The sequence below is a fragment of the Mastomys coucha genome, unplaced genomic scaffold (assembly GCF_008632895.1).
Source record: "Mastomys coucha isolate ucsf_1 unplaced genomic scaffold, UCSF_Mcou_1 pScaffold16, whole genome shotgun sequence".
NCBI lineage: Eukaryota > Metazoa > Chordata > Mammalia > Rodentia > Muridae > Mastomys > Mastomys coucha.
Window position 1 is genome coordinate 37,087,968 of NW_022196898.1, and position 23,497 is coordinate 37,111,464.

General features: G+C 50.6%; 1 protein-coding gene across 9 annotated transcripts in view; it reads left to right on the plus strand.

Annotated features, from left to right (window-relative positions):
- The window catches only part of Mef2d (myocyte enhancer factor 2D), a 29,314-nt gene extending 7,710 nt beyond the window's left edge, over positions 1-21,604 (plus strand). For 2 of the 9 annotated variants that reach the window (XM_031374336.1, XM_031374337.1), the window contains exons 2-12: positions 5,382-5,566; positions 6,039-6,242; positions 7,765-7,902; positions 8,858-9,068; positions 9,274-9,330; positions 10,917-11,107; positions 11,549-11,569; positions 12,706-12,835; positions 17,031-17,244; positions 17,556-17,862; positions 18,139-21,604. In XM_031374336.1, coding sequence (XP_031230196.1) covers positions 5,513-5,566; positions 6,039-6,242; positions 7,765-7,902; positions 8,858-9,068; positions 9,274-9,330; positions 10,917-11,107; positions 11,549-11,569; positions 12,706-12,835; positions 17,031-17,244; positions 17,556-17,862; positions 18,139-18,150 — 1,539 coding nt within the window. In that variant the 5' untranslated portion in view covers positions 5,382-5,512 and the 3' untranslated portion in view covers positions 18,151-21,604. Of the gene's footprint in view, positions 1-4,694; positions 5,021-5,381; positions 5,567-6,038; positions 6,243-7,764; positions 7,903-7,951; positions 8,087-8,857; positions 9,069-9,273; positions 9,331-10,916; positions 11,108-11,548; positions 11,570-12,705; positions 12,836-17,030; positions 17,245-17,555 lie in introns of those variants that run through there. The other 7 variants (XM_031374338.1, XM_031374340.1, XM_031374339.1 and 4 more) reach the window with 7 other exon arrangements.
- Positions 21,605-23,497: the final 1,893 nt, after the last annotated feature.

The following is a 23,497-nucleotide window of genomic DNA, read 5'->3' on the forward strand; positions in this document are numbered from 1 at the left end:
AGCCCGCCCTCAGGTCTCCTGTTGGTGAGTTAAAATTAGCTCACTGCCCAGGCTAAAAATAGCCCCTGCCCAGCCCCAAGCTGCTGTCTGGGGGAGGGGATGGTGGGACTTGGTGGGAACCAGCGTTTTAGGTAGTCAGCCTGACAGAACTTAGGCTTGGGCCTGTGCTTTTGGATGGTGATGGGAGCTGTGGAGAAGAGAAGACCTGAAGGGTGCCCCAGGCAGGCTGCGGGGCACCCCTCTGCTGCTCAGCCCAGCCTCTCTCCCAGTCTTGTGCCTTTGCCTCACTGGCCCCTTTCTGTCTCCTTCCTCTGTCTGTGCATCTGTCCCCACCTTGCCCACGCCTCCTCCCACTAGCAAGCAGGCTGCCCGACTATGGGGGTGACAGGTGGATTGGATTGTCGCCCCCTCCCCCCAGCGCATGCTGCTTATTTCATGCCCTGCAGCCCTACCAGGGAGAGGGTGGAGGAGGGTGACAGCTGTCTTCAGTGCAGCCTGCCTTCCCGAGTTCCAGCCTGAGGCCCCCCAGCGGCCTGGAAGGGAGGGGGAGCGCCTAATGAGAGCAGTTCCCTCGTTGTCTCCCACTCCCTTCAAGAAGAGCTCAGAAAGGCTTGGCCTTTTTGGCCTCTGCTCTGTTGGAGCCTGCTGGTATAGGGCTCCAGAATCTGATGCATGCAGCTTTTGAGAGCCTCAGGACACCAGGACACAGTGCTCAGGGCAGAAAGGAGTGAGGGAGGAGAAAATGGGGTGCATTGCTGAAGAGTAGAGGGCGGATGAAGACTGCTGGGGAAAGGCGCTTCCTCTCTGGCCTTTCAGCAGTGGCTACAGAAAACTGTCTTGACCTTACTCCCATCTCCACCCAGGCCCTTCACACAGGAACTGTGATGCCTCATTCTGAAACCCCAAAGTGGTTTGAGTATTGCTCAGGTACCAAGAGGTGTGTGACATTAGGGAGACAGGCCTAGTCTCCATGACCCTCCATCCAGCACCCCTTCAGTTTTCAGTTGTCCCTCTTTTGCATATAAACAGTGCCAGTTGCCATGGGATCCTAGATCCCAGACTTCCCTGCCCCCATGGCCACCCTGCTCTTGGCTTCCTACAGATTCCAGCAGTCAGTGCTTTCTCCTTTCTGCTGCTGTTGTCACAGCCTGCGGGTAACAGCACCCTGCCCAGCTAGAACCTACTGAGGGCACTGCTGCTTTAAGGTCAGGATGAGAAGGGCCTGGGGCCTGGCTCCTCAGTGTGATTGCCCAGGGCTGCAGACTAGACTTAGAAGAGCAGCAGCCCGCCAGTGCACACTGCTAATCCCAGCACTCAAGAGGCAGAGACAGGTGGATCTCTGGTCTGGCCTGATCTACAGACCAACTTCCAGGACAGCCAGGACTACACAGAGAAACTGTCTGGTAAAAAGGAGAAAGAAGAAGAGCAGCAGCCCAAAGACCAGAGCCTCAGAAAAGAGGGGCTGGCTAGGTTAGGCAGGAGCATAGTCTGCATCTGGAGAGCAGATGCCCAGGCCTCTGGCTCCTAGCAGTCAGCTAGGTTGTTGAACATAGGACTAATAAAGCAGGTAAGGGTGGGTGTTCATTAAAACTTCCTGATAAGAGTAGGAAAGTTTGGGCAGGACAGCTCCACACCTTGAATGGAGTCAGTCTGAGGTACTTTGTGACCATCTCAGCCCAGACACCATTCTTCCAGAATGAAGATTGAGTTCATATTCCAAAGAATCTGAAGCAATGTGGAACAGATGACAGAGGGGACTGAGCCTGCCTTGTAAGAGAGTTTATGGTTAACTAGAAGGAAGGACTGGCCAAGGCAGGGTCTGTCCTCTGGCAGGGTAGTTCTGGCAGAGGAAGAGTAGCAGTGAGCAAGACCCTGGGAGGCATGGGGTTGTAAGTGGCTGAGCTAGTATAGAGGTTGTTGAGTCAGGATTGTTGAGGCTTGGCCTCTTAAACAGACAGGTTCCCTCTGATAAAGGATACTCATAGGTCTCTCTGGCTTCCTTGCCTTCTCAGCCATGATCTCTCTCATATCCTAGCTCCCCCAGCATGCGGCAGGGATTGGGGGGGCAGTGTAGGAGATCAGCCAGGGAGCTGGTTGCCAGGCGACAGTTGCCTAAGCAACCCCATCCTCTCCATCTCCATGTGCTCAGGGCTGCTCCTTAGAAGACTTAGAGTCTCACCCTTTGCACCAGCCAGCTGAGTGTAGGGAGGGAAGAGGGTGAGGGTGGCAGGGTTGGTTGGAGAGTCGGTGATGTCTGAACTAATAGGCTCTGAGGGCAGCTGGTAGGAGGTTCTAATTCCACAGAGGACAGTGAGAACAGCAGGGCAGACAGAGATTAGACTTCAGGAAGAACTTCTACAGGCTCATAATATTTTCTTTGTATAGGTTTTTCCTGGGCTCTTTCTACAGGCAATAGCATAGTAAAAAAGACAGATTCAGTTCCTGCTTCATGAGGCTCTAACTTTGAGAGCTGGGCACAGAGGAGAAGCACAATTGATAATGCTAATTATCAATTATGATAATGATAATTGATAATGGGTTAGGTTTTTTTGAAAACTGTGAAAACACTGGGACATTTCACTAGGAGACAGCACTAGCCATAAGCAGGAAAGAGGTTCTGTCATCAAGAATCTGTTCACGGTCTGGGTGGTGGTAGTGTATACCTTTAATCTCAGCACTTGGGGGGCAGAGGCAGGCCTGTGAACTCTGTGAATTCAAGGCTAGCTTGGTCTGCAAAGTGATTTCCAGGACAACCAGGGCTACACAGAGAAACTCTGTCTCAGAAAACAAAGAAAAGTAAACAAATAAAAAGAGCTTGTTCATGGTCTGTAGGTGGAGAGCAGGAGACAAGAAAGGATCAAGAAGGAAGACAGCTGCCTAGCCAGTGGGGAGTCATGGCACTCTGCATTGTGGGTCCAGATTGGAGTTCTGAGGCTGACCAAGAGAGACCCACCTAAAAAGGCCAATTTTCCATAGCCCTTGCCCCAGTGTGCCTTCCCACCTCTGGACCCACAATCAATGCAGGGTCCAGCCCAGGGAGGGCAGTTGTGGGTAGCTCTGAGAGTTATGGTAAAGCCTGGAGGTTCTGGATGGAGCCCCTACAATAGATTGGGCAGGGATTTGGGTCACAGGCCTGGAGAGAGACCAGATTTGGGCTACACAGGGCTCTAGGCTGCCACTGCTGGTCTAGGAAGTGGGGAGTGGCTAGAGGAAGGCCAGGGGCTATGGAACTCCTCAGATATCAGAGCAAGAGGAGAAGTGCTGGTCCCCCTCTTTTTTTTTTTTTTTTTTTTGGTTTTTCGAGACAAGGTTTCTCTGTCCTGGAACTCACTCAGTAGACCAGGCTGGCCTCGAACTCAGAAATCCGCCTGCCTCTGCCTCCCAAGTGCTGGGATTAAAGGCATGCGCCACCACTGCCCAGCAGGTCCCCTCTTTTGGTGACCTTCTATACATGCAGACAAATTATCCTTCCTTCAGGGCAAGGGAACTGATGCTCTTTGTAGATACTTAGGTAGAGTAGAAGCTAGACAAGCTTGAGGGGTGGTCCTGTGATCTGGGATGACCTTAAGCAGGCCCAGACCTCCCCTTCCCCACCCCATCATAGTCAGGTAACCAGTGAACTAACTACTTCACTTACTCTGTAACCTTCAGGCCTTGTGGAATGAGCTAGAAAGGCAGAGGTTCCGCCCAGCAGCCACTGGCACCCAGCTGTTGTTGAGGAACCTCTTACCTTCTTGCCTGTGTGTCTGTGAAGGCCAGAAGATGACGTCGGACCCCCTGGAACTGGAGTTAACAGATCGTTGTAACCCTCCAACTGGGTGCTAGGAACTGAACCCAGGTCCCACACCCACTCTCCTGTAGTCTTTGTCACTTAGGCGGCCTGCCTGTAGCAGAGCTTAACCCAATCTGGACCCACAATCAATGCAGGGTGCCATGACTCCCCACTGGCTAGGTGACTCTCTTCCTTCTTGTCTCCTGCTCTCCATCTTCAGACCATGAAAAGACTATTTGTTTATTTTTCTTAGTTTTTTTGGGACCGTTTCTCTGTGTAGTTCTGGTTGTTCTGGAACTCACTCTGCAGACCAGCAAGGGCTCTTAATTAAATGCTAAGCCAATTCTTCAGTTTCCTCAGTATACTCTCTTTCCATATTTCTCCCCTCCCCTGTTTTTATTTATTTATTTATTTATTTATTTTGGTTTGTTTTGTCAAGTCTGGGGTCTCATTATGTAGACCAGGCTGTCCTCAACATACTGACGCCTGCCTCTGCCTCTCAAGCATTGAGATTAAAGGCCTTAGCTACCACACCCACTTACTTTTCTGTCATCTTTGTCAGTTAGGCTGCCTGCCTGTAGCAGAGCTTAAACAGTGCAAAAGAATTTATGGCCTGCAGCGCTGACTTTCTGGCCTTTTACAGAAACATTTACCTGAATCGGAGTAAATTCTGAAATAGAGCATTTACCTAGGGAGTCTGAACCTTTACCTTTCATAATTGGCACCACAGTAACCATAGAAAAAAGCTGGTTTGTGCTGTAGGCCTGTGACCATAGCTTATCGGGATGTGGGGGCAAGGATCACAAGTGAAGGCCAGCCTGGGAAACTTAGCAAGACCTTAGTTCAGGAATAGAAATGGGGGTTGAGCATGCAGCTAGGCAGACCACCTTCTGAGCATGTATAGGACCACTGGTTCAGTCCCCAGTGTAAGGTGTTCTGGAAAATACATTTGCTGCCCTTGTCTGTCTAAATAGCAGAACACCCTTCTAAACTGTACTTGGGCTGAGCAAATGAAGTACAGTAAAGTACAACAGCTCTGATTAGGAGTGTGCACTCTATAACTCCAGCCTCCACTGACCCCAGGTTTTAGGAGTCCATGTAAGGACTGTGCTGACAAGCTGGACTGGGACACCAGGCACCCTTGTGAGCATCGAGCATCCGCTGTCTACCTGCTGCCTGCAGTCTGGGAAGGCATTAGCGCAATATGGTCTCACTTTGTCTCCAACTTAGGAGCCTCCATTGATCCAGGTTATGGTGGTGGGTAGGGGGTCGGCAGAGTACAACACATAGTACAGCAAGCTCTACAGAGAACAGGGTATAGGTGCTCTCCAAGATGCAGACCCTCAGGGCCCTGTATCTTCTGTGTGACCTAAAGCCCAAGTACAGCAGTGATGTGGGGAATCAGCCTAGACCAAGCCCTGGTCCCAGTGGGAGCCCAGCTGGTATGTGGTATGGGAAGGGGGGTTATTTCCTCTGTAGCCAATATTGTTGACATTTGGGATGGGGCAGAGATGCCACCAGTCTCTCACAGGCTGTAATGACTTGGCCCACATCCCAAACAAGACTTGGGGGGTTGGGGGTCTAACAGTCCTCTTATGACCCCTCCCAGGAGGCTGTGCGTAGGTGTTCTGCAGACCATGAACTGATCACTAGTCCCAGACATTCATGAGCACAGTGTGAGGCTCCTGATCACCACCCAGCAGCCCCTTCCTCTCTGGCACTAAGGACCCCCCGGAGAAGATGGGGAGGAAAAAGATTCAGATCCAGCGAATCACTGATGAACGGAACCGCCAGGTGAGGAGGTCCCAGAGCCCTTGTGGTAGGTGAGCAAAGACAGAGAGCCAGCTCTGTCACCCATGACCAGTTCTAAAAGAGAGTTTTCTTGGAAACCTGGGAACTCACTGGAGGTTCCAATAGAGGGTGGGTCTAAGCAGAGAGAGGAATACTTTGTGTACCTCTTTAGCTTGCTGGCCTGAGATGGGCCAGGGCCCTACACCATTGCCACACCTACAGCTTCCTCATCTTAGCAAGAGTTCTCCTCCTCCTGAACCGGGAGGCATGCTGCTCCTCAGCCCACTGCACAGAGACATGTGGCCTCCTTTCTTGTCTGAGGCTGGCTCTGGTCCTATTTTGTTCCTTTCTAGACCATGGATTTCCATCAACCATGGCTAAATCACCCTGAGAGTAGAACTCTAGGGTAGGTAGAGGCTATGTCTGTGGGCAGGGAGACTCTTATCAGACCTGGCCACACACTGCTCTCCTGCAGGTGACCTTCACCAAGCGGAAGTTTGGGCTGATGAAGAAGGCCTATGAGCTGAGCGTGTTGTGCGACTGCGAGATTGCGCTCATCATCTTCAACCACTCCAACAAGCTGTTCCAGTACGCCAGCACCGACATGGACAAGGTGCTGCTCAAGTACACCGAGTACAACGAGCCGCATGAGAGCCGCACCAATGCTGACATCATCGAGGTGCGCGCCTGTGCCCACCTCTGCCCATGTGTAAACCCATCTCTTCTCCTGAACCCAGGGTCCAAGGAAGGAGGGGCCTGACAGCAAAGGCATGAGACATGTAGCCAGCACCAGGCCTCACTCAGCTTAGGCAGTCTGTGATCTGCCAGGTCTGAGGCGCATCCTGCTGTCTTATGCTTTTTAGTTCCTCCTTCCTTCATCCTCTCTGATATTCTTACTTATGTCTCCCTCTTTGTTCCCGTCTTTCCTTTCCATCCTGTTCCTTTGTGGGTCTGTGTGGCTCTTGTCTTCTGTTTCAGAGTGAAAATGTGAAATGTTAAAGGATATGAGCTTCGGGATTCATCTCTGGCCTTTTCTTGCCATGTGACTTTAGGCAGGTGGTCTGGCTTCTCTTGGCTGTGGTAACTCCACAGATGGAGCAATGCTGGCTTAAAGGGGTATTCTGTGAGCAAACGAGACAAACCAGTTCATGCTTCTTACTCCAGGTTGCCAACTTGGGGTACAGAGGTTAACAACACTGGCTTTCTTCCAGTAGACCTGAGTTCAATTCCCAGTACCTACATGGCAGCTCATGACTGCTTATTACTACAGTTCCAGGGGTTGGGTCCTTCCTCTTCTCACCCCATGGGTACCAGGCATTTATGTGGTACACATATATACAGGCAAAACATAAACACATGAGATAAAGTTAAAAAAAATAAAAATAAGCCAGGCAGTGATGGCACACACCTTTAATCCCAGCACTCTGTGAGTTCAAGGCCAGTCTGGTCTACAGAGCAAGTACCTGAATAGCCAGGGCTACACAGAGAAACCCTGTCTTGGGAAAAAAAACTAAATAAATAAGTTAAAATTAAAATGAAGCAAAGGCTGGAAAAATGGCTTATTAGGTAAAGGCGCTTACTGCCAAGCCTAAGTTTAATTCTCAGGAACCCCATGGTGGAAAGAAGAACCAACTCCTCCAGGTTATCCTCTCACTTATGTGCTACAGCATGTGCATGTATATGCATGCACTCCAGTGCGCACACACACACACACACACACAGGTAGGTAGATAGATAGATAGATGCAATTTGATATAAAAAACAAAAAACAACAACAGCAAGGCAGGTATCTTTAAAGTTTTGAGTGACCACAAATGGCTTAGGTCTTGGGGTGGTATAGAGCAGAAAGCTCAGTGAGTGCAGGTCCTTTGTGCTTTTTTGTATTGTCCTTTCCTGTCTCCATTCAGTTTCTCTCACCTAAGTAGAACCTTGGGTTTGCATGGGCAGAGTCCCCATCCCCAAGCACACTCTCTAGGGAGCTGCCAGGACCTGGCTTCTCCCTAGACAGCTGTGGAGCATGCCACCCCCAGGGAACACTGTAGGGAGGGGAGGATGGCTCTGGGTAGGGATTGTGGGGGGACGACTAAAACATCTGGGAACCATGGGAGAGAAGGTTGGAGAAGAGTAGGGGATTTGGGGGAGGAGCTTGGAGGAGTCAGGGGGGCCATTGCTGGCTGGCTGACTGAGTGGTGCGGTTGCAGACCCTGAGGAAGAAGGGTTTCAACGGCTGTGACAGCCCAGAGCCGGATGGGGAGGACTCACTGGAGCAGAGCCCCCTGCTGGAGGACAAGTACCGGCGGGCCAGTGAGGAGCTGGATGGGCTCTTCAGGCGCTATGGGGTGAGCTCTCCTCACCTTTTCTCTGGCCCCCTTCCGGCCCCTCTCCCAGGCGCTGCACAAGAAGCACAGGGAGTGTGAGAGCCCCGAGGTGGACGAGGCGTTTGCCCTGACCCCCCAGACGGAGGAGAAGTATAAAAAGATAGACGAGGAGTTTGATAAGATGATGCAGAGTTATAGACTGGCCGTGAGTAGTCGCATGGAGGAGAGCCTCCTGTGCTGCATGGTGTGGCTTCACCCAGCCTTGCCCGGCCCTCGGCTGCCTCTGATGGATGTACTATGCTGAGCCATCCTTGAGCTGGTACTGGCCACTGAGGAACTCCTGACCTTGGTCTTGATAACCCTCTTGTAAAGTTCTTCTTATATAAACTAGAGAGACCTGCAGTATCCTCTCACCAGCAGAAAATGCAGGTGCCAAGAGTCTCTAGAGGGGAAGGGAGAGGAGTGTGTTCTTTGTCCCATTGTTCTGGGAATCCCCCTTGGCGTGCTTTGGTACTCCTGCCTCAGTTGTTCAGCTTTATGTAAAAGAAAAGGAATTGCTACAGGGATGGTAGAGAGGTGGGCTTGAGCTGCTCCTAAAGCAGGTCAGATGGTGGGAGCCGCTTAGTGAAGCCATAGCCTCAGTAATATGGGGGTTTGGGTCTGTACCCAGGGCACTAACTTGCTCCCAGTGTGTCCTGCCTGGCTGAGGACTAACCCACCTCCACTGGGGGAATCCAGTCCCATCTACAGGGCTCAGAGCCTGCCTCTTTTGCCTTGGGTCAGAGCAAGGTGCTCTCACCTTTCTAATGGGAGGTAGGCAGAGCTACCAAAGGGCTGAAGGCAGGGAGCCCAAGCTTCTGGCCTTTGGAGATATAGTTCAGGAGCCAAAGAACTCTTGTGTTTACCCTCTCAGGCATAATGAGTCTAGTGGGAGAGATTCACCTGGTGTGACGTTACCCTCCATCTTTTTATCTAGTCATCTGTTCCGGCCCCCAACTTTGCCATGCCTGTCACAGTGCCCGTGTCCAATCAGAGCTCCATGCAGTTCAGCAATCCAAGTAGCTCTCTGGTCACTCCTTCCCTGGTGACATCATCCCTTACGGACCCACGGCTCCTGTCCCCCCAGCAGCCAGCACTACAGAGAAACAGTGTTTCTCCAGGCCTGCCCCAGCGGCCTGCTAGTGCAGGTAAGTGGGCTGGAGGGTGAGTCACTGAGGTGGAAGTGAGGTGTGGAAGGGGCTCTTGGCTTCTGTTTTCAATGGCGGGTCTTCCCTTTGCAGCATTTCTGCATGTGTATGACTCTTGAGGGGAAAAGGCCTAGGACTCCTCAGAGCCCCCTCTTCTTGTCCAGTCCTCAAGACAAAGCTCATGGTAGCTCTGCTTTTCTCCCAGGAGCCATGCTGGGTGGAGACCTCAACAGTGCTAATGGAGCCTGCCCCAGCCCCGTTGGTGAGTGTAGCTGCCTCCATAGGGTGGCTCAAACCAGGGGAGGGAAACAAGCAGGATGGATACATCAGAAGATGTTAGCCTTCCCCCCCACCCCTTTTTTTCCTTTTTTCTTGAGACAGGTCTTACTATTTAGCCTTGCTAGCCTGAGACTTGCTATATAGACTAAGATACCCTCAAACTCATAGAATCCACCTGCCTCTACTGCCTGAGTGCTGGGATCAAAGGCATGCACCACCACACCTGGCCATGGTCCAGCGTTTTCAGATTAAAATGGGGCATCTTGTTGGGATCAGGACTTGTCTCGACAAATGATAGGCATTCAGACACCACCCATGCACACAGGCCTCCATGCTCCTATGGTGTCACCATACAGATGTGGACCTATATGCATTCATACTGGAGTTATAGGAAGAAACCACCATTGCCTCCGTGCCCTGACACTTCTAGCCACTCTTGATCTGTGCTGATGTCTGACTGGTGACCTCTTTCTAATGTCACCATTGACGTCACCCTGTCATTCTTGCCATTCCCAGAGTGATCTTGGAGTTGGGATAGAAACAGCAACACACTTTGAGGGTAACCATGTGCTCATCGGGGACAGGGAACTTCTCACTGTAGGGACCACTTAAACATTCCTGAACCCCAGGCTCTTCCAGCTCAGTCTCAGCCAAGTGCTCCCTGTTTCCTGTTCTGGTTCCTATGGGTCCGGTGTGAGGTGGGTGGGCGTGAGAGTACTGTAGCAGTGGTTGTACACTAGTGTTATGAAACTGTAGACTAAAGGCATACCCTTCTCTGCAGGCCTTGCTCACAGGCCCTTGAGCCCAGCGTTGGGAACTCCAGTGAGATGGCCCTGGGTGGTTGTGGAGAAGTCATCACAGCTCTCTCAGCTAGTGTCATGTGCCCCGCACTGACAAAATGTCCATCCCATGCACCTCACAGAGTGATGTGAACATGTATGAGATACTGTGTCTGGAAGACCTGGACATGGCAGAGTACAGAGCAAGTGTAGAAGTTGTGATGCCTTTTTCCCAGCTCTAGTTATGGGAGTGACCATACTGTTAGCCCCTAGTGCCAGCAACACCCTTACCAACAGTCAGTGGCAATCTCCCCATGGTGGCAGACAGCTTGTCTTATGCTGATAAGAAGTACAGAGTTCCAGTTCCTGGCAAGGAAACAATCTCAATGGTTGGCTGGCTCTAGTAATCAAGCTCCTTAACAAAGACCCGATCACAGCCTGCCACCTTTCCCACTCTGGACATTATGTGTCCTGTGTGAAGCCTATGGGGGGGTCTGAGTGCCAAGCTTGGGGAAAAGCATGGCTTCAGGGCTCTCTTAAGTGCCTGGGGTTGGCAATGGCAATGGCAATGCTTCTCAGTTCTACCTCTGGTCCCATTGCTGTGGCTTAGAGACTGACTTTATGTCAAGTGATTGGGGACCAAGGCTTTAGGCAGTGTCAGGCAGTTCAGCATCCATGAAGAACACTGGCATGCCTCTGAGAGCCTCCAGGTGACAGATATACTTGTCTGGGGCAGTTGGCAGGGACAGAGGCAGACTAGCATTTTTCATTTCTCATCTCACTTTTCCAGGGAATGGCTATGTCAGTGCCCGAGCTTCCCCTGGCCTCCTCCCTGTGGCCAATGGCAACAGCCTAAACAAAGTCATCCCTGCCAAGTCTCCACCCCCACCCACCCACAACACCCAGCTTGGAGCCCCCAGCCGCAAGCCTGATCTGCGGGTCATCACTTCCCAGGGAGGCAAAGGGTTAATGCATCACTTGGTGAGTGGGTTTCTGGGCTTTGGCAGGGGCTGGGAGGTGGAAAGAAAAGCAAGAAAGTGAAGGTTAGTAGCAGGTAGGACTTCTTGAGAGAGAAAGAGCATGGCTTTGAACACTTTCTTCCCTGAGGGCCTTTGGACCACAGCCGTGCTGACCAGAGGGCAGTAAAAATGAATAGGAGATAGGAGAAAAGGGTCTATGATGGAGAAGATGATAAAAGGAATTCACATTGTACCGTGAAAATAAGGACTAGCTGATGATATCTGGCTGATGGAGGCCAGGATACAGCATTTTATGGCTATCAGATAGACAGAATATCTAGATAATCTTTTTGGGCCAGAAAGAACACTGTGCTCTTAGGCAGATAGGGGGAACGGGGTGGCCATATGGGAAGGGCAGGAGCCATAGCCTGAACCATCCTTTTGGTTTTATTTCTGCTCCCAGACTGAGGAACATTTAGATCTGGTAAGTGCAGCTGAGATGTTAACAGTGTCTTTTGAGTTGCAGCTTTGCCCAGTGTTACTCAGTCTGCAGCATGAGTTTATGTACCTGTCTTCTCCCTGTATGTTTAATGTGTGGTTGTTTGTCATGAGCTGTGCATAGAGCTGAATGGGAAGTGGGAAGGGTTGGACATGGCATGCATGTGTGTCATCTGCGTGCATGGATGTTTATGTTACCACACTTATCCATACACGTGTATGAGTGTGCATGTAGAAAAGAGCATGAGGCTATCCCAAGGCCTTTGAGGCCCCAGAAAGATATCTGAATTAAGCCTTTAGTTTCTATTGGCCTCCTGACTCCATATAGGCCCACACACAACACTGGAACCCAAGACACAGACCTAATCCTTACAAGGAAATGTAGGAAAGTCCGAGGCCTGAGGCAGTTAGTACTGGAGCTGTCCCTAGCAAGGACCTCCCTGCCTGCCTGTTCACTCCCTACCCCGAGCCCATCTCACCAGCACTTAGAGACATGCATAGCCCCTCCTATGCTTACACTCATCAGCCAGGAAAGAGGAGGGTGCTTCCTCCCCAGCTTGCTGACAGGAGGCCAGAAAGGCTGGAAAAGGCAAGCAGGCTTTGGCGGCCAACACACCGGCAGTTTCGGCCCTAGCGTGGAGTTGGAATAAACAAGTGACTCAGCAGCAGATGGAGCTGACAGCCCTATACACGTGTGTGCATACATGCAATCACATGCTACCCCAGATCCCACGTTTCATTCCCAGATGCCAGTTTACATCTCCTGGGGCATCTGCTACTGTAATGGGTATAAAGGAGACTTCAGTGGTCTTAGCCAAGAGAAACCACATCTCTTCCTTCTGTCACTCCACCCAGGTACCCGGGCAATGTTCACATTGAGCTCCAGGCTGCCCCCATGCCTTCCTGACTGTATGGGTGCAGATGCAAGTGAATCTGTATGTGCATGTTTTTCTCTGAGTCTTGAGGCCTTCAAACATACCAACTCTGTTTGTGAGTCTGTGGGCCTCCATGCTATGGTACCTTCCCTTGGAATTCAGGGACCTAGTTCAAAGGCAGTATGGTTGACAACCTTGAGACAACCCTCCCATTTGCCATCTCTTGACAGACAGTTTTCTCCTACAGAACAATGCCCAGCGCCTTGGGGTCTCTCAGTCTACCCACTCGCTCACCACCCCAGTGGTTTCCGTGGCAACACCAAGTTTACTCAGCCAGGGCCTCCCCTTCTCCTCCATGCCCACTGCCTACAACACAGGTGAGTGTTCATGTAACTTGGTGCATTGTGCCCTTGTGCATAGGGCAGGTGAGTGACCAGAGACGGACACTGGATTCTCCTTCCAATCTGAGGAAGGTTCTTCACTAATTAGTATTGTAATTAGTAGATCAAATAAAAACAGAATCCTGGGCTTGGGGTATAGCTCAGTTGGTAAAGAAAGGGTTTACCTTGCAGGCATGAAGCCTTATGCTCAGTTGCTAGCACTATTTATAAGCCAGATGTGGTAGCACTTGTCTGTAATCTGAGCACCAAGGAGGTGGAGACCGGAGAACCAGAAGTTCATCTTCACCCTCAACTACACAGGAATGAGAGTCCAGCTCAGTTACATGAGACTGTCTCAAAAAACAAAGCAGAGGCTAAAGAGAGTGCTCAGCAGTTAGGAAAACTTGCTGCTCTTCCAGAGTTCAGTTCCTAGCACCCACACTGGGTTATTCACAACTACTTGTAATTCCAGCTCCGGGGGATCAAACATCCTCTTCTAGCCTCTTATAGGCACCTGACCACATGTGGCACACATACAAACATATATACATAAAAAAAACATTAATTTTTTTTAAAAAAGTTTATAAACAGAGATAACAAAATTCTTTTTTTTTTTTCTTTTTTTCTTTTTCTTTTTTTTTTTTTTTTTTTTTTGAGACAGGGTTTCTCTGTGTAGCCCTGGCTGTCCTGGAACTCACTCTGTAGACCAGGCTGGCCTTGAGCCCAGAAGTCTGCCTGCTTCTGCCTCCCAAGTGCTGGGAGTGCGCCAGTCTTAAATATATCCCAAAGGCACTATTTGTGCTAAAGTATATCCCAAAGACATACTTTTTAAAAATGCATTCCTAATGTAAAATTTACTTTTAACCGGGTATCTTTTATTTTTAACATAGGTCCTCGTGGAAGAGTAATTCCTGTCCAGTGTGAGGGGGAAAGGCCAGAGGTGGCCTGAGCAGATGATTCAGGCACACCAGGCTAATAGAGTTATGGTTTGGGGACTGGAGAAGGGAACATGGTCAGTACAGCAAAGCTTCCTGGAGGGTGCAGAGTGGATTTGCTAGTTTCCTGAGCGGAGATGGCTCAGTACAGCAGTGAGTGGGAGGCAGGATAAGCCTGGTGAAGGCTGGATAGGTCTAAAGGTGAACGGTTTACCTGGGGACATGGCAAAGATCTCTGGGTAGAACTGTGGGACATATCGTGCAAGCTGGCATGGCTCTGTCAGCCTCTCACACCTTCCCCAGAGTAGAGTGTGATGCCTGCAGCCATCTTTGGCTGCATTCAGGCTGCTGTGTCTGGCCAGGAAGGACTTGCTTTGTCACCTGGTCGTGGAGCTTTTGTGTGGCAGTAAGCTCTTTCCCACTTCAGTCACTGACCCTCACACTGGAGTGACCAGTGTTGTGGCTGTTCTGTGGTGACAGTAAACTAGAGCAGAACCCCCCTCCAAACTCCTCTACCTCTACCAGTCCTTTGTGAGCTGAAGCATATTAGAGGACAGACTCCACCTTTGTCCTGTTTCCCAGCAGGAGGAGAAATGCTGAGTGGCAGGTAGCAGTCTGCTTCATGCTCCTGCAGGAGCCAGGCTATTGATGACTCTGGGCAGACTTTCCTGCTCAAATGTCTCTGACCCCAGTACCTTGGGTGCCTGACATGCATGCCCACTCCCAGGTTATTGAATCTTGAGGTTGGGGAGGGGCTGGCTGCTTCAGAAGTGGCAGCCTGTGGGCCTGGTGCAGGGAACATAGGTATGTAAGAGGGTGATGAAGCTCCCCAGCCTGTCACCCATTCCTAAGACAAGGAGAAAAACCAACTTCCTGAGTCTAATGGGAAAGTGGGCTGAACACAGCTCAGATCTCCTCAGAAGCATTGTTTGGGAATCCTACCCTGGTGGCTGTCTGTGCTTTTCCCATTCAGTCTTGTGAAGTAGGAGGGAAGTTAGTTCATCTCAGCTCTCTTTGTGGACTGCTTGTGTCTCTACAGTGTGAAAGCAGCTTTGGCCCCTAGAAAGCCCTAGCTCCTATTGCTGCAGGAGTAGCTGAGCAGACTTCTGTCAGCAGTAGAGATTTGCGGGTACCCCTTCTGACGTGAGCCAGACTCCAGTAGGTGCTAGGTGATCTACTATGGTAATATCCTACTTAAGAGGAGATGGGCCTGGCCTCTGTGGACACTACCTCTAGCGGTCTGTCTGAGGTGACTACAAGAGCAGCAGCTTAAGGAGGTCGCCAGGTGGCCTAGAAGTCAACTTCTTGACCCTTCGGAAGTAAGCCTCCCAGGAGATATAGCTAATGTGCTGGGATGGGGCAGGACTAAGAGTTGGGTTCTGATTTCTCCCTGAGGTCTTTAGGTAAAGCACTGGCCCATTCTGGGCCTGATTTTCTTGTTTGTAAAATAAGCATTGAATAGAGTTAGTCCTAGAGGCCACATTTTGGATTTATACTAGTTTTTAAAATGAGTAACCAGGGGAGAGCTTGCTCAGTGGTTAAGAGTACTGGCTGTTCTTCCATAGGACCCAGTTTCAATTCTAAACACTCACTGGTGGCTCACAATTGTTTGTAACTTTAGTTTCAAACTAAAGAGGGGGATCTGACACCCTCACACAGACATACATGTTGGCAAAACACCAATGCACACAAAATAAACTATTTTTAAAAATTCTAGGGGGGGAGAAAAGTTTATTTATTAAATAAATAAATAAACAAAAACAAACTAGTACCTGGCATTGACCAGCTAGAGTGACGTTTAAAGGCAGTGGGGAAGCTGGGCATGGTGCTGCACACCTTTAATCTCAGCACTCAAGAGGCAGAAGCAGGCAGAGCTATATGGGTTCAAGGCCACCCTGGCCTACATATTGAGGTCAGCCAGGGATACATAGTGAGACCCTGTCACGGGAGGGTTGCCACTCATGGGAGCACTCATGAGCAGGCAGCTCTTCAACCCTGAGGCTGCATCTCTCTCATGCCAGCAGTAGTACTTGGTAAGTTTTGGAGTTCACCAGGAGCCCGATGGTGTTGCTGTCCTACATGGCTTTTCCACACCTGCTTCTCCTTGGTGGCTATGCTGTAGGCAGGAGTGCTGTCTCTGCTCTAGACTGTCAACACTTGTCCAGGATCTCACAGCTTGTGAGTGGAGATTGCCAAGAATCTGTCATGGCTTCAGCTGTGAATGTTGCAGAGCTCAAACCATCTTCCTGCACACACAGGGCTAGAACAAGTGACCTTGGACTCACAGTGGGACATAGGTTGGGTGACTGGACAGTACATGTCTTTCTAACATGTCCTCCCACTGTGCACATCTTTATGGCTCTTGGGGAAGGCATTTCTAAATACCTCAAACAGCACAGCACACGGCATACTAGAGATGTGTGACTAGCAAGTGAGGTGCATAACAGGTCACTTTTAACACTGCAGACATCACACTGGGCAGTGGTGGCGCATGCCTTAATCCCAGCACTTGGGAGGCAGAGGCAGGCGGATTTCTGAGTTCTAGGCTAGCCTGGTCTACAGAGTGAGTTCCAGGACAGCCAGGGCTACACGGAGAAACCCTGTCTCGAAAAACAAAAGCAAACAACAACAACAACAAAAAATGCAAACATCACGGTATCTTAAGATCAGTGCCTAGACAGGAAGTACCCCGTAAGTCTCCTGGAACCTAAGTCACTTGGCCTAGCTTAGGCCCTGGATCAAGCCCCTTTCCGCTTTAGGGACTTGAAGACTGGATGTCAGACCCATTGCCTCTATGTCTCTATGGGAACTTAAGCCATGTTTAGGGAGAGTCTAGACATGTGGGGCCAAGGCAGAAGGGAGAGTGTTTGTGGCCTCTGTGCTTCCTGGACCCATTACCCTGGGGTTCTCAGAGCTCCCTGCTGCCTCTCCACTGCCTGAAACTGGGCAGGTGAAGAGACTGCAGTTGGATCGATACTAGGCCTTCTCCATTTCCCTTGCCCATTTCTTTTTTGTAACTGCCCTTATGAAAGCAATGCTTACACATGATTGATTTTTAAAACTGACGATATCTTAAAAAACCACTTGTCCTTTTACCCTGTTAAAGAAAACATGCCTCATGATCATCAGGCTTGTCTTCTCTGTCATTTTCATGAATTCTTCATCCTTCACATCGGTGCTTAGACACCACCTTTCCTCCCAAAAGGGGTGGGTGAGGTGCTCCCCACCCAGGTTCCCCTCCCTTTCTCTTACTGCAGATTACCAGCTGCCCAGTGCAGAGCTACCCTCCTTACCAGCCTTCAGTTCACCTGCAGGGCTGGCACTAGGCAATGTCACCGCCTGGCAGCAGCCCCAGCAGCCCCAGCAGCCACAACCGCCACAACCGCCACAGTCACAGCCACCACAGCCACAGCCACAGCAGCCACCTCAGCAACAGCCCCACTTGGTCCCCGTTTCTCTCAGCAACCTCATGTGAGTCTTTGGGAGGTTTTCCATGGTGACGGTGGGGAGTGAGGGACAGGTCTCCTGGAGTTGTATGTGTGTGTGTGTGATCAGGAAGTGGAAGTCGGGAGCCCCTCCACCCAGCGCTCAGGGCTGAGGGTGTAAGCTTTAGAAGATGGACAGAATGGTGTGGACAGACTGTAGCTAACACTCATTTCTCTTCTTTCCCTTTGACACGCGTCTCCCTCCCCCGACTCCCCACTCTCATTCTGTTGTGTTTACCCTGTCTGGTGACTTCTTCCTACTCTTTCTGTTACTGTCTCTGTGTCCCTGAACTCCAGCCCTGGCAGCCCCTTGCCTCACGTGGGTGCTGCTCTCACTGTCACTACCCACCCCCACATCAGCATCAAGTCAGAACCAGTGTCCCCAAGTCGTGAACGCAGCCCTGCTCCTCCTCCACCAGCTGTGTTCCCAGCTGCCCGCCCTGAGCCTGGCGAAGGTCTCAGCAGCCCAGCTGGAGGATCCTATGAGACCGGGGACCGGGATGATGGACGGGGGGACTTTGGGCCCACACTAGGCCTGCTGCGCCCAGCCCCAGAGCCTGAGGCTGAGGGCTCAGCTGTGAAGAGGATGCGGCTGGATACTTGGGTACTGTAACATTGCCCTTCTGTCTGCCGGTGTCTGCGTCACCCAGGGATGCCCCACATGCACTCAGCCTGTTTTCTTTCCCATCTGAGGCCTTGTGGCCAGGCATTTCTTTTGGGTCAGTACTCACAGCCCTCGACCCCCTCCTTGCAACATTGTTCCCTGCTCAGTGACCTTCAGCTAGCCTCACCCTAGAGTGTTACCCCGTGGGAGAGGGTTGGGTGCATCCTATAGGCCACGTTGCCCCTCACACACCTTCTCCATCTCCTTTCTTCACAGACATTAAAGTGATGGTCCCATTCCCTCCTTTCAGCCTCCCTGATGAAGAGTTGACAATCTCACCGCCCACCCCTCCTTGTCCTGGGCTCCTCCCGCTCGACCCCACTTCCTTTCTTCTGCTCCATGTCCTGTTGATGGTTACATTTGTGTATAATTATATTATTATTATTATTATTGTTATTATTATTATTATTATATTTTTAAATTCGAATTCTCGCTTTAGAGAGAGGGATGCTCTTGCCCCTTTCTTGCCCCCACCATTTTCACTGATGGGGGACTCTCTTTATTGCGGGAAAGGGGGGACACTTTGCACGTTGTACACATATGCTGCAGGAAGGGGGGGCAGTAGGCCTTGGAGAAGGACAGGTGCCGAGCCCTGCATGTGGAGCCCTCCCATTCCATTCCCAGATAGACGTAAAGAACCAAAAACTACCCAACAACAGAACCAGACAGTGGACTGAAACCCAAAGCTGGCTTGATGATAGGCTTGTGTCTCAGGGGAGAGGAGGAGGCAGAATTCCTGCTTCTGGGCTGTTCACGGCTAATACCCACCCTGGTCCCTCCAGCTTCCTGTATACATACCACACTCACTGATCCTGTGTGCTACACCCCAAGATCTGGGTGATAGAAAGGCTGCCTAGGAATCTGAGGCCAGGGCAGGGGCTTGAGGTAGGAATCTCTAGAGGTAACACGGGAGACCGCTGTAGAAAGAGGGCTAGTGAGGACAGAAGGACTGGGTGTGGTGAATCGGGATCCTGCCCCCAGCTTTTCCTTTAAGATGTACAGTGCAATAGCTCCCCATCCTTTAGCCTACCCCAATCCTAAAGAAAGCTGGCCATGTACTGGGAGAGTTGGGAGAGGACCTTCAGTGAAGTGGCTCTAGGGTGGGCCAGAGTCGTCCTTTGGTTCCCTGGGGCACTGAGAGCAGGAGGCCTGTCGGGGGCAGGATGGGGAGGGCACCTCTTGGCTTTGTGCACCTGTGTCCAGAAGAGTACATCCTGGGCACATAGCATGCTCTGTGGAGCTAGAGGGTCTTATAGATGAGGCCCCTGGCCCTTCTCCAGGCCTCCAAGCTCCTGCCCCTGGCCCATCTCCCAGCTCTTTGCGTGCTCCTTGTCTCGCTACCTCCTGTCCCTCCACCTCCAGGCCACATCCCAAACCTGCCCTCTTGCTACTGTAATTGTAAATAGAGACCTTTCAAATGTTAGTGGTGTAACCGTCCAGGAAACTGTTGTGTTTGTTGTTGTTGTATTGATATGAAATGAGATTCTATTTTTGTCAAAGTATATTGTAATAATAATGACTCAAATGGCCCGTACTGTACAGATGAGATTCTTCTGCTGTGTTCTTGCCTTCCTCTCCAGACTCATGCTTTGTTGCCTCTCCGTGGGGCTGCAGCAAGCACCAGGGGCAGTGGAAGCATTGGGTCCTTGGACCTCTTGCTGGATCTGAGGTCAAACTGGAGGGAATAGTCTGCCCCCTCCCCAGCCTGCTCTGTCACCACCCCTGCCCTTCCTCTGCTTCCCCACTTGGGGAGAGGGGATGGGAGACCGCACACACTCCCTTGGGGCTTCCTCCCAGCTGGAGGGTAGAGTTAGACAAGGCTCAGTGTTGTCGTAAGATGGTCTTTGCCCACTTGTGACCCAGCCTTTTGTAGTATTTTGACACTTGATGCAGGGAAGGAGCCAGAAGCAGAGGGGTATGAGCATGCTCGTGGGGGTATATCTGGGTTCACCCTGTATTTATGTGTTTGTGTGCAGCTGTGCGGATGTACCTTTGAGTGACTCAAGCTCCAAGGGCCTCTGTGTCTGTGAGCTGGGTGTGTTTACAAGGGATAGGCGGCTTCCAATTCTGTGGCTTCACCCCCTCCCCGGGCTGCTCTCAGTCCCAAAACATGTTACTAAAGTTATGGGGGAGGGTGCTAGTTGGCCTTCCTGCTTCTCCCCACAGCCTACCTCCACCAGGGCTTCACATTTGGAGCTCTGCCTCCATATGGCTGCCCACTAGCCCCACCCAGTCACAGTTCATCCCTGGAGTTCTGACTTGTTTATGGAGCCAACTCAAGTTCCTCTTCTCCCTGGAACCTCACCTTTGATAAGGCAAGGACCCTCCCTTACCCAGAGTTTTACCCCAGTAGCTGAGCAGGCATGGGATACTACCCATATGCCTCACCTTCCCACTCCTCCTCACAATACCTACAGGGAGTTTTGAGACTTGCTTATGGCCTTGAAAGAATCCAGGGTGTAGTCCTGTGCTCCCCTTGAAGTAGCTGGCACATTGTAGGCCCTCAGTAAATGCTGTGGATGACAGGTGCTCAATAAATGTGGAATCACGGCCTCATCTCAGGCTCATCCTTCTAGGCTGAGCTTGGCCACCATTACACACAGCTGGGGGTGAAGCCCCTGTAGTTCACAGTGTACTACTCAACAGTTTGCCATCTGCTTCCCGAAAGCAAACCTGGCTTGTGATTGCCATGTACGGATGTGTGCATGCACTGTGGGTTTGGGTGTGGGTGTGTCTGCACACACACATATGAGTTCCTGTGTGTCTCTGTCCCTGACAGTAGGGGCAGTCTGTGAATGAATATGTGACATTTCTGCAGTTTAGTATCCCCAGGTTTCTCCTGGGGCTATGCAGGGGCTTCTGGCTGGCCAGGTAAATGGATCCCTGGGAACCTAGACCTCAGATGGGGACTTATTTTCTTCCTCTCACAAGCCAAATTTGCCTCCTATCCACTCCCTCTACAGAACTGGGTATTTGCCAAAGTAGCCTCTGGCGTCATCCAGTGCCCTTCCCACCCAGGTTCCCCTCCGCTTTCAGGGATAGTGGGTCCGAGGGCCATGAGCACATTTCCTCCATCCCCAGCAGTGTACCCACCCATCCCTCCCCAACTCAAACAGGAAGGAAGAAAGAAATGCACCTTCTCTTGCTCATTATTTATTTGTTTGGAGAGACAGAAGTGATGGGAAAGTATCTAAAAAATCTCTCTATCTCTCTGTTTTTACCCAACTCTCTGGAACCCCCTGTGGGGGAATGTCGGCTCTCCTAGAGGCTGGGAGCTCCTTGTTCTACCCTGTCTGCCTCTATATAAGCAGAAGGGATGGGACATAATGGGGCAGGAGGGCTGAGGTTCCCAAGGAGAATCTGAATTCTCTACCCCACCCATTCAAGTCCCAGAAAGAGGGAAGAAGGGAGGGATGGGCCAGCCAAGAGCTGACCCATCCCCAAACTTGACAATCACCCACACTCCTGGCTCCTGGGTCTTGGGTGAGTCCAAGTGTGTGGCTGTTGATTTGTTTTCATTTCATTATTTCTTTCCATGCTGTACGGTGATGCTTTCTAGTATTCTGCACATTAAGAAAAGTCCTCGAGATTCTTACGAGTTTGGTTTGAAAACTCTTTCACTATATTTGTTGTAAAGAGGTTTACTATTAAAAGAAAAAAAGAACATGTTTCTGATACCTCAGTTTGGGTTTTGATTTCTTTGGTGCGGCGAGTAAGGGGAGGAAGACCTGGTGTGCATGGCAGAGTGAGTGATGATTTGGGGGGCAGGCTGTGATGCCAGGTCTCTCAGGCACTCTTTGTTTATTGGTTGGTTTTTGGTTTTTGGTTTTTCGAGATAGGGTTTCTCTGTATAGCCCTGGCTGTCCTGGAACTCACTCTGTAGACCAGGCTGGCCTCGAACTCAGAAATCCTCCTGCTTCTGCCTCCCAAGTGCTGGGATTAAAGGCGTGCACCACCACTGCCTGGCCTCTCAGGCACTTTTAAGGCAGAACTGTGGACAGTTGCTCCCGGTAGAAGCCTTGAAAGGGATCCTGCAACATGGGAAGAACAAATGTTCCTAGGGTCAGATCTAACCTTCCCACTGCAGACAGCTATTCTTAGTAGACTTCCCTTGGCACAGTCAAACAGATGGAGTCCACCTTCATAGCCCACTAGTGTCCCACTGGCACAGTAACATGCTCCTTCCACTTCCTGGCACAGCCAGGCTTCAGACAGATTTCAGCACCTCTGGAAGTTTTGATAATACGGCCCTGTACCTGGTCTGTATCGTGTGCTGAAGCAGCAAAACAAGTGAGGGGTCTTTGCTCGGTGGCTCAGACTACCCTATAAATGCTTATGATGACATGGTTTCCTGATGGGGTGGTGGGAGAGGAGAGGATTCAAGTCAGGCAAGGCACAGAATGTCCTCTAGCCTCAGATTTCCATATTGCAAAATACTTAGCATCTGTGTTGGCCTTGCCTTTCTCACAAGGTCACTGGATTTCACCTCACTTCTCCCTCAACAGTGGCAAAGAGATGATGTCCTGATCAAGAAAGGGTTAATGAGTTGTTGTTCTCTAGGTAGTGGAGGGGTGGAGGGGCATGGTGCTATAACTCAGTTGATAGAGTACTTGCCTAGTTCAGTCTCCAGTACCACATAAAAGCAGGCATGATAGCACACAATAGATATTCTAGGTATAGGCAGGAGGATCTGAAGTTCACAGTCATTTTCAGCTATATAGAGACCCTGTCTAAAAGAGAAAGATATTACTGTCTCTCCACAATGACCTCCCACTATCTCTGCCTGTTCCCACACTGAGTAGCCAATAGAAGAAGGCAGGTAATGGCATGTGCTTTCAAATGGGAAGGGTGGCTTCTTCTTCTCTTGTTATTTGCCCTAATGCTATGCTATACACCAGCCCGGTGGAAAGCCCACATGCCTAGGACCAGTAGCCTCCTGTCAGCTGCCATTTGAATGAGGTCATCTTCATAGTATAGTTCCCTAACTTCTCCAGACATTGCTTCAGGGGAGAGCATACAGGCAAGATGTATTACCCAGCTCATCCATGTTCATGGAAAGGACTCTTTTCATGGCCTCAGAACCCAAATTCTTAACAAAACCTTTCTGCTCAGTGCATCTCCCATTTGCCTCAGTCTGTCTTGCCTCCTCTTCCTACCAGTAGGTATCGATCACTGGGGTCTGGGATAAGCCTTACTGTTGATCACAAAAAACTTCTGTTCCCTGTCTCTTCTGGTGTTTTCCCAGCCCCTGTGTAGTTTAGCGGGGTCTTGGGGTTGGTCCTGGTCAATGGACTAATGAGCTTTAATGTGTGTCCCTTCTAAAATACAGGTAGTTTCTGCCTGTATAAGTGCTGTGTTTCCCTGTCTTGAACATTGTGGAAGAGCATTATCAGTGTGAAGTGCCATGGAGCAAAACGGCCTGGGTTGGGGGTCTGACGCCCTCTTCTGGCCTCTGCAAGCACTGCATGCAGGTGGTGTACTAACATACCTGTAGGCAAAACACCCCCATGCATATTTATTTAAAGCATTCTGGATTGCCAAACCACCTCAGAGTAGTGTTAGCACCAGGAGAACT